Source organism: Eptatretus burgeri, chromosome 2 (genome assembly GCF_056783735.1).
Source record: "Eptatretus burgeri isolate ZD-2024b chromosome 2, Ebu_testis_v1, whole genome shotgun sequence".
NCBI classification, from domain to species: Eukaryota; Metazoa; Chordata; class Myxini; order Myxiniformes; family Myxinidae; genus Eptatretus; species Eptatretus burgeri.
The window spans coordinates 116,015,419-116,029,364 of NC_140962.1; the positions used below are offsets into that span (position 1 = coordinate 116,015,419).

A 13,946-nucleotide genomic window follows, 5' to 3' on the forward strand; every position below is an offset into this window, starting at 1 on the left:
TGTTCGCCTTTTGTAACGCGGGGCTCCGCCCTTCGCTCCGCCCCGTTTTCGGCCCCGCCTCCCTTCGATCTTCTTGGAGAAGCCTCTCGAAGGGGGGCGTGACCTCTCACTTTCCCTCCACCCCGCGCCGTGCGGGGGCCGGAGGGAGTCAGTCTTGGCGTGGAGCCAGGGAATTATTCCCCCAAAAAGAGGCCCCCACCCTTTCTCACCTTTGACCACTGCATCGCCCCTCCTCCACACCGAACGCGGAGGACCTTGACGGGACAAACAGGCGGGAAAACCCCCAAGCATAGTGGTTGGTTTTTGTTTGTTCCTGGAGATCGTAACCGCACAGGGCCTGCTGAATGGCGAGTGGCGAAGATGTGGTAGCGTTGATGGTGGAGGTGGCATGGTTGTAGTGTGGTTGGCGCTGTGGTGGGGATGGCGTGGTTGTTGAGATGCTGTTTGTTTGAAATAAAAGATAGAACAGAAAAAATGGCTAACTCAAAGCGTCACAGCCCAGATGGATCACATAAATTCCCTCTATGCAACGGGTTTGGGCTAACTACACATGTACTTACAGAGATATCTCACCTACGGGACCTGAATGGTGGTTTGCGAATTTCCACAACCACAACAATATATAATCTTTCTCTTCCTCTTGTCCTCTCTCAACCAGATATTGACATGCTACTCTTGTTTGTTTTTAATTAAATTTCACTCAAAAGATAAAATAACTTAAAATATATATATATATATATATATATATATATATATATATATATATATATATATATATATATATATATATATATATATACACACATACACACAAGGTGTGTTCAAAAAGTATCCAACCTTAATTTTTCTTGCGTAAACAAATGAAGCTAGGGAGGCGTGGTTTGGTGCACGTATGAAGGCGATCCTAATCCGTATGTGTGAATATTTTCCCGCTTGCAGAAGCTGTCAGTCGCCGACAGACCGCCGATGAGTGAGGAAGTGTAAATGAGCGCCGTCGGATTTTCGTTTTTGACAAAATGACGGATCACTGTGGTCTTATCGCCAGTGATCACTGTGTTGAAGAAGTTGGGATCGCTGTTCACAGTCTCCAGCATGTCCTGTGCGATCTCCAAACGGAGTTGCTTCTGCTCGATCATTAGCAGCTTTGGCACGAACTTCGCTGAGATTCTCCTTAAGCCCAAATCCTCAGTCACAATGGAATGAACGGATCCAATGCTGACGCCCGCCTCGTCTGCAAGTTCTCTGATCGTGATTCGACGATCCTGCATCAGCAGGGTCCTCACTTGGTCAATGACGATCTCATTTCGGGATGTTGAGGGCCTACCAGAACATGCCTCACTTTCCACTGATTTGCGACCATCTTTGAAGCGGTTGTACCACTCTTTATCTGTGTGGTGCCCATTGCTTCATTCCCGAAGGCCTGTTGAATCTTGCGGATCGTTTCCACTTGGGAATCGCCAAGCTTTTCACTAAATTTGATGCAGTTGTGTTGTCAAGTTTTTCCGTCATTTTTTCAAAAACGAAAATCTGACGGCGCTCACTTACACTTCCTCACTCATCGGCCGTCTGTCGGCAACTGACAGCTTCTGCAGGCGGGATAATATTCACGCATACGGATTAGGATCGCCTACATACGTGCACCAAACCACGCCTCCCTAGCTTCATTTGTTTACGCACAAAAAATTAAGGTTGGATACATTTTGAACACACCTCGTGTGTGTGTGTGTATATATATATATATATATATATATATATATATATATATATATATATATATATATATATATATATATATATATATATATATATATATATATATATTTATATATATATATATATATATATATATATATATATATATATATATATATATATATATATATATCGGATTACTTTATCGGCTATTTAAAAGCCCGCTAATATCCCGAATGCAATACGGCAGCGAGGTTAAGGGAAAGGAGGCAACGAACAGGTCAACATTCACAAGGATATTTATTTGTATACACGTAAGCAGTCATACACGTATGCAATCAAACACGTATGCAATCATGTAGACAATAAAGCAATGCAGGAACAAGCAAGACAAAGAACTACAACCGCTTATATTATGTACATGCACTTAACTGTTCACTACTTGACGGACACGGCGCCACAACATTCATTCAAAGAAACCCCAGGAAAGAAAAGGGTAAGAATAGGGCCCGCAGGCCTTTAATGTTCCTCGGAGCCGGGATGACTGCGAGACTCCGAGAGACCGTGCAGGCTACCTTTCACCCTCGTGGTGACTCGCCGGGCTTTGGTTCGGCGACCCTCAGTGGCCCTGCCCGCACTCCGCTGGACTCCACCTGTCCCTTCAACGGCGATCTGGCTGGCGACTCCTCTCCGGCTCCACCGGCGCCTCCGTCAACCAAGGAGAGAGACCAAGCAGAGGGACTCTTTCCCCTCGCTGACAGACTCCACTGCACTCCCAGACTGCAACTCCCAGACTGCAACTCCCAGACTGCAACTCCCAGACTGCAGACGATTGCAGCTCGACTCCGCTCCCAAACCTCCACTCCCAGGCATGGCGAAACAAGACCGACCGACTCCTTGGGCATTTTCAGCCCGGCCTTGTATCGCCCCAGCGCCTCGTCCCTCCCTTCGCGGGGGGGGGGGGACATTCCAGGGGGGTTCGGCTCGGCTCTTGGCCCGCTCTTTTGGCCCGATCACGGACATTATGTTTCTTTCGCCCTTCTGAGGGAAAATTCCAACAGAGCTCGGCTGGGGTCAGTTGTTCTTTTCCAACAATCATTTCTGTTTACCCGTTCTGATGGATATTGGGGCGGAAGTTGTTGAGATGTTGTTGTTGCAGTGTGGTTAGCGGAGTTGTTGAGATGGTGGTTGTGGTTGGCGCTGTGGTGGGGATGGTGTGGTTGTTGAAAGGCGGTTGTGGGTGTTGAAATAGGGGTTGTTCCAAAATAAAGATAGCAAAAGAATAATGGCTGACTCAAAGATCACAGCCCGGTTACACGAATAATAGCCCGTTAAACAACGGTGGGGAAATCTAATCTGAAAATACACTTATTGACATAACTGATCTCTGGAAGCCTGAATGGTGTTCTGTGAATTTCCACAACCGTAACAATATATATATTTACTAAAACTCATCATGTTTGTATGTATGTATGTTTGTATGTTCCCGAAATACAGCCAAAACAGTACACGATAGCGCAAAAATTTTAGGGCTACCTTACTCACCATTCTCCCACGATGTACAGTATCAAGTTTCGTTCAAATCGGGCAACGAAAAAATTATTTAAAAAAAAAATTCCTGATTCAGTCAAGTACTCTTCAGGAGTATTTGATCAATGCAAACTACCTCAGTGGTATAGTTCACTGGAGCTATCCTATTTTTTTCCCCCTTGAAATGATTTTTTTCATCAACCGCTGTCACAACGGGAACCCAACGGGTTCACGGGTCATCTAATTGCCTATAAAATGTTATTTACACGTTTTATGCTGACTGTGCTTCCTGAGCTGTTTAAAAAAAAACATAAACAAACAAAAAACATAAAAAATTAAAAACCAAATATGGAGAAGCAATCATAACACACAAGAAGACATCAGCTATATATGAAACAAATCAATTACAAATGAAGGTAGAGGGAGAAATGAGGGATTAAATTCTCCCATGGATACAATCATGTTGCTATAACAGCATCACACCTGAGAATTAACATCTTCCTTTTTGTAGATGAGTGCCCGGACTTCATCTGGATCTCCATGGAATATTGCCTGAATAAGTGGAGGCTGCAAGCACACGCAAACATAAACAATGACATTTCAAAGATCTGCACTCAAATAAGCACCAAGCATGTGAAATATACATCGAATGCTTGCCAAGCACAAGCAAAATAATCTTATCCTCTTCACCACCATCTGGAATGTCTCCCCAAATGTACATATAAATACATTGGGGTCTGCACTTGCGTTGAGTACAACACAACATAATGCTTATTGGAATGAAATGTGATACTTTCAAAGACATCACACATAATTCTCTCTTGTGAGGTTATAGAAGCCTCATTGGACCCCCAACGTTAATGCTGAACGTGGTTGTATCGCCAAAGGAGATTATAAAAGGAATCATGAAGGAAGTGTAAAATTTTAATTGAAAACATCACTTCACTTTCATGGAGCCATTTCAGACAAACGGCATGGAATGAGTGAGATTTAATGGGTGGAAAAATTGAACTTGATCTGTGTTGCAAACTTCAATCACATTGGTCGTTTAAAAATAATAATAGTGAAAATAACAATTTAATGCGTGTCGGTGTAGGTGGGTATGTAGTACATACAGTATATGTAATTACATACATGCTTTTATTTGTTCATTACCCCCTTACCTGCAGTTGAACTCTGTGCTGCAAGATGTTAATCTGATTGGACATATTGAAGAAGCATAGGCTAACCTTATCAAGTCCTCAGCAGGACGCAGTCTGCAGTTGCTTCGTCCGATGTGGTTTTGAGTCACAACATGAGGAAGTAACGGTGGCCACATAAGCAAGACGTTAGGCACGGGTTAATGGGATAAGGGGTCTCCTGCTTGCACGTGTCTGTGTCTGTGTCTCTCTCTCGGCATTTGAGCTCTCAATGCAAATAAAAACTCATCGGAGGGAGTTGCATCCATTAGCTGGATGAGCCGCTTCATTCTGATAAAACATCACGACTCAGATGACTTGGCAAATGTTCACAACATGTAGGAGCATTTAATCACAGGTAAGCGTTTTTAAGCCAGATTTCTCAGTAGATGACGGTGGAGAGAGAGGGGGGGAAGAAAAAAAAAAAAGAAAAAAAAGTGGTACGCCATGTTCTTGCCCTTCAGGCCATTTGAGCACCCCAAAGGCCATACAAGAGACTACCATTGTGACACAATTACCAAACAAGAAAAAGAGCAGACATTGCAAACCCTCGCCAGGACTTCTTTTGAGTGGTGTATTTTTTAAAGGTTTTAGGGTAAATCCAATATGGCTACCAAACCATGTGACCAATGACATGTGTGTGAACCTTTTGTTCCTCGTGGACAGGCAGTCATGCATATAATGTTTTGCCTCGATCTGTTCAGCCACTTCAGAGAAGAAGATTTTTGAAGGTTTTTAAAAAAAAAAAAACAGTATGGCTGCCAAATGCCGTGACCGATGACGTCATGATTTTTTTTTCTGTGAAGCATTTTATCCCTAAATGGCCCTCAATTTTTTATACTGATTGGATATGGCGTTCTACATATGCAATTATGACGTCATAATGAGGACACCTATGTCATATTTATTTTAAATAAATAAATAAATAAATAAATAAATAAATCGCTCTCATTTCCCAAGAGGAGAACTTGCTGTGCCAAGTTTCAATTTTTACCTTTATGCGGTTTCAGAGGTACAGAGATCCAAAGTTTTTCCATTTTTTCCAATATGGCTGCCACACCACATGACTTAAGACATAATTATCATTAAAACATTCTACATGAGTAGTCGCACCATTGGTTAAAATTTCTTCTCAATCCGACAAGCAGTTGCGGAGAAAAACACAAAAGTTCTGTGTGGACAAACAGACAGACAAACAAACAAACGGACCCAAATGCAATACCCTCTCCGAATCCTTTGGCGAGGGTAATTAGCATAAACAGACAGACGGACATGCGGATGGACGGATAGACAACCCCAAAACAATGCCTTCATCAGTGGAGGCATAAAAATGGATGGGGTGTGGGAATGGGGTTCATTAAAATGGCCAAAATCTCCCCAAACTTTACAAGTCCAAATCTCACTTTGTACAGTAGATCTTCTTCTTGCGTATGGCAGCTTGGCTGCCGGGTAGCTATCATTTTGTTGGGGCGCGACTATGCCGCTGATGCTGTGCCCCTATAGCAGTACACTGGTACTCATTTCGCTGACTTCAGAAGGATGACAGGCAGAGTCAAACCCACCTGGTGTTAATTCAGTGGCAACGGGGCTCAAACTCCAGACTTTAACATTGCAAGCCAGCAATCCTAACCACTAAGCCAACACAAGGTTTCCACAGTACAGTAGATGTAACCATAAAATTCTGCCCTAAAACGACAGCAACTTGTAAAGACAGCTGTTTCAATGCTTGGTGTGAATGATCGAGATTAATAAACCGAAGTGCAAATGAAATTTGAAATTATCCCATCGGGTGTGAGTCTCTGTTGAGGTGGTGCCTTAAAGTGTGCAACATACAATTAAAAAGCGCAATTGATAAAACTTTGTACAGTGATAATACATAAAGATAACGATTAAACAGTATCATTTTCAGGAATCTGACAAAACAACCACGTACATTTTGACCAAACATTGTCGTGTTCACTTAATTAAAAGTAGCCATTCCCAGCTGACAGACTTTTTTTATTTTTAAATAGGTTCCAAATCAACAAGCGGAGTAAAATCTGTAATGTTGTACGTTTCACAGAGTATGATGGCTGTCGATAAAGTGTTCAGAATTTAAAGAAATTCTGGAGTGGTCGAATGGAAGCAATTTGTTGAATCGACATGAAATGACCCCCGAAAGTTCCACATTTCATACAGCTAATCAGAGGGGCTGACAGAATGACCTTGAGGTACACACACTTGTATCCAAGCTGTCCAGCCTCGTTTCACATCCTCACCCTTAACCTGCTCTAAACTGTCATCCGAGTGTTTCACAGGCAGGGCGATTATTCAATGCGCATGCCCATCCCTCGGATGGACGTTAAACAGGCGGCCCGTCTGCCAGCGTTCATTGGTGGACGTTAAAGATCCCACTGTGTACTTCACGAGGAGTAGGTGAATTATCACCGACACCCTGAAGGAAGTACTAATTTTTGCCCTAACCTTCGTCAAACAGCAGGCCTGACCAGCCAGTTCGTGAAAGACTTCGGCCAAGCTTCTCCCAGCCAACTTCACAAGAAGGTGGGGATAATTGTGGCATTAGAATAATAAGAATAAGATGCAGCTAATCGGAGGTTTGTTTATCGCCCCCCCCCCCCAAGATTCTTTTTAATTGCAAGATCTATAAACATAGTTGGAGGAGCTCTGCATGTCAGGCTGATAATAACGACGACAACCTGCCATATGAACAACTTCTTTGGAGATTCTCATTGAAATCGGAGCAAATTGCCCTTGGAGGGATTGTGGGAGCATGAGACAGATGGCTCCACGACAGAATAAGAGGTTAGCGTCAAGCTAAGCCCTTCAGAGGAAGACAACATGCAACTTTTCTCGTAGAATCCATGTTGTATGTAACCTTGGGTGAGGGAAGGGGAGCGGAGGGAGGGTGGCAGTTTTGCAAAGGGCCAGGTCATCTGTAAAAAGATACCAGAGATTTTTCGACGATGAAGTGTCACCGAGCTAAACAGGATTGGTCCCAGAATGTGACCTTGAGGTATTCCTGCAACTAAGGGTGGAGCCCTAAGAATGCCATCAAAATAACCCGCAGCTTGCAAGTGCGTAAGACTATAAACATGGGTTTTGTATTAATATCACAATATTACAACAAAGCTCGACAAGGCACAACAGACCTATGGCAACTGCTGCAAACACAGACCAAGTGTAAACCAATCAAGGTTTAAAGCACAGCTATCAAGTCCACGATTATGGTTAAACTGGGTTTTAAAGTAGTACCGACTCTCTCAACTCTCCAAAGGCAGAACAAAAACAAATCTCATTGATCTCTCAATCTAATCTCAGTCTCACAAACTCCAAAGGATTCTGGGAAGTTATGATAAAAGGTCATTTATATCCATTTTCCTAATGACCTTGTACATCTCGTACGGATGAAGGAACACACAGTTGCACGGCACAACTGGTTACAAGGATAGGAGCATGTCACTTAAATTGTCCTACTCCTTCATGAAAGTCCTCACAGATCTACCAATTGATGGCATTAAAGGCACCCTGTGAATTGCACAGCACGCAAATTAAACCTTACATCCTTTACTCAACAAACCACTCCATCACGTGATTATTGTGCGGCCACTGGCAACTCAAGGGTGGGCCGTTACGATGTTTGTTTCTTCCCTTCCACTGCCAAACTCTGGAACTCTTTATCTTCTCATGTCTTCCTTCCTTCAACTTCAATGTGGCTCGCCTTCAACATTAAAATAAATAAATAAATAGCAATGGAAACGGAACGGCACATCGTCCATCTACTTCCATTGAGATAGCCAGAACAGGTGTTGGTGCAATCCTGCAATTAAATATTTGGAGCAGTTACAATTTTTTTTATTCCCTCTTGTGGGTGCGGTGCAGTGTGCTCACCAAACAAAAGTAGATCAAACATCGCACACGCCTGCCTAGGCTTTGAGTTCGGAGCAGAGAGCAGACTTGGTGCTCCTTTTTTCTAAGTCATTTCAGTGCAGTATGGCCATCACAGTCATTTATCCAGGATACGTTTTGGGTCGTATGCTGCGTGAAAGCTTCGGTAAACTCGCTGTATTATGCTGCATGCATCAAGTCAACAATGCTATGCAATCACCCTTGAAAGCCTTTCTACACAAGACACCCATAAAAAGAGGTTTTCACGTACTGCACGTCAGTGTGACAAATTATAAATTGTCCAGCCGACATTTAAAAACATATCAATATGAACAATTGGCAACATCACAATGGAGTGGTGCGCTTGCTTAGCGAGGACTTCAAAACCGGTAGTGGGCGTACCAGGGATTCACAAATTCTCTGGAAATTGCCAAACACGAGGGCTATTAATATGGGTATCTCTTTACACAGTCAATATTGACTTTGGATTCTATTTTTGATTCTTAGAGTTCATACTTGAAAATATTATCATCTGGGTTTGATGGCAATACAACACTAAATTAATTTCATCACTCTCAGAATGCCATCCTTTAGTGCCAGTACTTGTAAAATGTGCAATAGGACCACAACATTTTTCAAAGGTAATGTCTGAGTCCCTGTGACACCAGGCTATAAGGAAAAACAAATATTGAGACAAAGAGCAAAGGAAAATTTGGAGCACTGGCTCATCATTGCAAATTGCAAATGCAAACATACAAGCACTTGCCATATCTCTGCATCCACAAACCTATTTGGGAAAAGGACAGACAGAAAGAGAGACAAAATTGCACTCCTGGTTTTAGTTGGTCTGTGAAAGACATTAACCGCTCACCATGAAAGAACTTCCAATTAAAAGTTACATTTTTATTTCCTCTTTTGGTGACAGGAGTGGGATCAGAAAATAAAAATTTGGGAGGAATAGGAGTATAGATAGGAAAGGGAATGAGCAGGCATAGAGCATTGGGAGAGGAAAAGAGGTTTAAAATAATTCTGCTAAATCTGCAGACATAATAAATACATGACATCTATATATAGGGCCTACAGTACATGTGAAAAAAAAAATATATATATATATATATATATATATATATATATATATATATATATATATATATATATATATATATATATATATATATATATGTATATAAAATAAACAACAGCAGAACCTGGAGGAGCAAAAAAGAAAGTAATGAGAAGATGGAATAAGAAGTAAGGATATGGAAATATTATAATGGTGACAAATGATGAAAATGTGACATCATTTGGGTCATTCCATGTCAAATCAAAGAATCTGCCGTCATCTCTCAGATTTTTGTAAAACTTTGGGAACCAATTGGGACCCATGTAAAACGGCAAGAACTCAAATATTTTTGCTCACAGCCTCTTAATTAGTGAGATACAGACTAACGAACTTTGGACTAATTAGCACGACGTCGCGAATTCAAATGGCCATATCTCTAAAAGTATAACACCTAGAGAGCTGGTTTTGGTGTCATTTTAAAGGTATTTTCATGCCCTATGATTTTGTCTGGGCAACATTTTCCTACCTCCAACCACAAAAAAGTTATCACAAAATATAAACTTCAATCGTGAATCCCCCAAAAATGTATCCTTCAAATTTCCTCAAATTCATCCCAGAGGTACCTTAAGATGTCAAGAAGCTTCCACATAAATTTTGTGATGGGCACTCCAATAGTTTCTGAGATATGAGCAATAATGTACATGTACGTATGGCATATAGGTTCGAAAATCAGCATTTGTAATGTATTATACAATCATTCTAACCTAGCCATGACAGGGAACGACCATCAATTGCTTTGAAGTATCATATACTTTCATTTTCAACTGGGCCTGAGGGGAAGAAACAAGTGCTGCTGTAGCCGCATTGAAGAGGAAATTGAAAGCCTAAGTCAGGTTAGTGAACACTGTGTACTTGAACTCACTTATTGATTGTATGATACATTGCAAATGCTGATTTTCGAACCTATATGCCATACGTACATGTACATTATTGCTCATATCTCAGAAACTATTGGAGTGCCCATCACAAAATTTATGTGTAAGCTTCTTGACACCATAAGGTACCTCTGGGATGAATTTGAGGAAATTTGAAGGATACATTTTTTGGGGATTCACGATTGAAGTTTATATTTTGTGATAACTTTTTTGTGGTTGGAGGTAGGAAAATGTTGCCCAGACAAATTCATAGGGCATGAAAATACCTTTAAAATGACACCAAAACCAGCTCTCTAGGTGTTATACTTTTAGAGATATGGCCATTTGAATTCGCGACGTCGTGCTAATTAGTACAAAGTGCGTTAGTCTGTATCTCACTAATTAAGAGGCCGTTAGCAAAAATATTTGAGTTATTGCCGTTTTTCATGGGTCCCAATTGGTTCCCAAAGTTTTACAAAAATCTGAGAGATGACGGCAGATTCTTTGATGATTTGACATGGAATGACCCATTTGCAGAAGCAATATGTGGACAGCCACCAAGAGGTGGACCATATGTCCATTAATAAGCTACTCCACTCAGAACCCCTCTCCACAATTCACGCTGCACAAATCCTCAAACCAAGTCTAAATTTGCTCCGTAATACCATTCATCATCCACTCATGTCCCTTTGTTAATTCTGGATTTGCTGAAACATAACAATTGTTGAATCTTCATGTAGATTTAAAAATCACGATATTCTTTCGAGCACTGGAGGTGACGCAGGCTCTGCAATTACTGAAGTGCAAGAGCAATGGACTTGGCATTGTGCTAACATGCTTCTCTAAACACCGTATTATCAGCATTGTCAAACAAGCAAAGCCAGAGTACCATCCAACTGCAATGGTTTCTACGTATTCTACTTTTACAACAACACAAGAGCAAATGAGACAGCTGTAATAATCATGAGATAAGAATATATTTCTCCTGCATTCAAATCTGTATTGAAATGACAATGCTTCCAACTGTATCATTTTTATACTCTTTATTTAACTGCTCCTTTGTAGGTTAATATTTAAAATGGGGGACTGCACTGGCCAAGCTACAAGACTGTACGAGCCAACATGAAAGCTAATACAGGTCTGTGTCGACAGAAAAGACAGACAATGGACTAATTTTATATAAACTGAAAGGTGATAAGAGTACGTTACGTGCCCGACTTGCAGCATTAGCTCATGATCACAGCGAAAGAGGGCACTTTTACAAGAATAATGTCGCTTTTTGCACCGTGTAATGTGTATCATTAAAAAACAAAACACAATAGTGCAATTCATAAGTATTCATAAATATATTAGTTGGCGTGTGGACCAGGACCACGGAATGCATGTGCTGGTGCAGCACAAGGGTTCATCATCACAATTTTAGCATTTCAGCCGTGCATGTCGTCGATTGTTAACTCCATAATTTGGGTTTCAGAAGACGGAAGAAGGCCAACATGACTCGAAGTATCCACCTTTGTTTCGGTGAAGGATCTTGAATCATGGGCCAAGTTATGAAGTTGTGTTGCTCTCAGAGTTTTGTTCTGAGGGCTCTTTTCAGGATTGTCACCAAGCCAGACAACCTCTAACTGTAGTTTGTTTGTCACAATGTTCTAATGGATGGTTTTGTAGGATATTTGCGAGGTTCTTCTTTATCACTCCCGTTATCACTGGCAAAATTTCGGTAGTTTCAGCTTCCAGAATCTTTTCACTTCATTCTTGAGATCTTGATTTCTGTGTTATTTAGACCAAAATCACTGGTAATGAAATATCAGTGGGGGACGGGACATGTCTCCCGCCCCCTTTTTTGGTTCAAAAATTTAAATTTTTTTTAAATTGTGACACTAAACTCAAAGGATGATAAAGCAGTTTCCTTGCAATTGATTGAATACATTTTATGAAAAGTTCCAATGAGTGATTAATTCCTTAGCGAGTGCAATATTAATAGACTGTCTGCTTTTTTGGAACATTGTTGACATGAATGCCGTACGGCTGAACAGAATTAACTATATTTGGCTAAAACCACTTAACATCACGTACCACTTCATAAGCACATGTGGACCAGCACTTGAGAACACTTGAAGGCTTGTCTAGTTCATAACATCATCATCATCATCATAATAAAATGCGCAATGTGGTGTCTGTCTTTGCTCGTTAGTTAGCCAATCTCAACCAAACTTGCAAGGGTGACCAAGGGTCCACATATCTCATAAAACAAAGGTTGTAGCTACTTCGTTCCCCCCTTCCCCTCCCAGGTAGTTGTAAAGTGTGGAAGGGGGGGAGGGGGAAGAGTAGGTTGACCAAAGTCCTTGAGCCACTCCCGGTGGAAGTGTATTATGACAGGCCTTCAAACGCCATCATTTTCGCCTTAACTTTACATTTCCAGTCGAATGTCTCTTTAGGCAAAACTGCAAAAGAAACAGAAAATTCCGATGTGTTCTTTGCCTTTTCTGTCTTGTTAAAACGTTCACAACCTGGAGCGTCGTTTGCGAAGTACAACTGCTGTTCTCACCACTTGCTCACTTAATTGAATTTTTAAGTTGTTTGACTCTTGTTTCTATTCCTTTATTTTTAGAACTGTACTGTACACAAAATAAAGCTTGAACCCCACCACACCCATCCCCCGAAAAGAAGTTTCCCTAAAAAAAGTAGCACAAGTGGCCATAAAGTGCTCATAATCCCACATTATGTGGGGCCCGCCCAAGGGCCCCACCCACATGCCATCATGGCTTCGTGGATTCGTGGCTTCGTGCTCACATGTCCCTCCCACATTTCAATAGCAATACCATGTGTAATATATATTGTTGTAGAATTCGCGCCCGTCGGCGTGCGAACGACCGCGTCTAACTAATAGCAGTCGCTTCACCCACCAAATGGACAATCCAGTCGTGACATTCTGGAACAACGCCAGAAACCAGTCACGGGTGAGTTTTTAATCCCACCACAACCTTGTCCGCACTCTACCCACGCTACAGGGTCTGATCGCCAAATCTTTGATTTACCTAATTATTCACGCAGGTAGGTTACCGAGAGATTGTACCTCAACGGGACCACTTGGAAACGAGCCGCTTAAGCAGCTCGCTTCCTTTGGGATAACTGAGCGGGGTATTATCGCGCAGTCCCGTTGGACCCGATCACTTTGCCGACTATTTAAAAACCAACTATATTCCGAGTGCAAGATGGGGCAGTTCAATGAGAGAATGGACGCAACGAACAGGTTTACATTCACACAAGGACATTTATTATAATAAAGCACGTATGCAATTATACAAGCAACAAAAGCATGACAAAAGAACTACAACCATCTACTTATTATGTACAGTCACTTGCACTTAACAGCAGTTCCTACTTATTAGACGGGCCCACGGACACACACACACACACACACACCCAAGAAATGGTGGCAGAGGCCTTTAATAACAAGCTCCAGCTCGGAGGACAGGTGAGCTGAAACCCAGAACCTATCTCGAACCTCTCCACCTTGTGTAGTCTTCAAGTTACTCGGACCCGGGCTCCAGCGAGAGCGAGCTGGATCCATTCGCCGTGAGCTGCGATCCTTCCCGAGCTCCCGCGGATCCTCCCGTGCTTCTCAACACGTGCTGGTGAGACGAGGCGCCGATCCTTCCCGTCGATGCGTCGCTTCCCCGA

The 13,946-nt window shown here is 41.9% G+C and overlaps 1 protein-coding gene across 7 annotated transcripts in view; it reads right to left on the reverse strand.

Annotated features, from left to right (window-relative positions):
• LOC147032891 (serine/threonine-protein phosphatase 6 regulatory ankyrin repeat subunit B-like) overlaps window positions 1-13,946 on the reverse strand; it is a 127,973-nt gene that overhangs the window by 93,638 nt on the left and 20,389 nt on the right. For all 7 annotated transcript variants that reach the window (XR_015055395.1, XR_015055396.1, XM_085870877.1 and 4 more), the window contains one exon: window positions 3,706-3,789. Coding sequence is in view for 4 of the 7 variants with exons in the window: in XM_085870877.1 (XP_085727003.1) it covers window positions 3,706-3,789 (84 nt within the window). In the remaining 3 variants the exon portion in view is untranslated. The remainder of the gene's footprint in view (window positions 1-3,705; window positions 3,790-13,946) is intronic.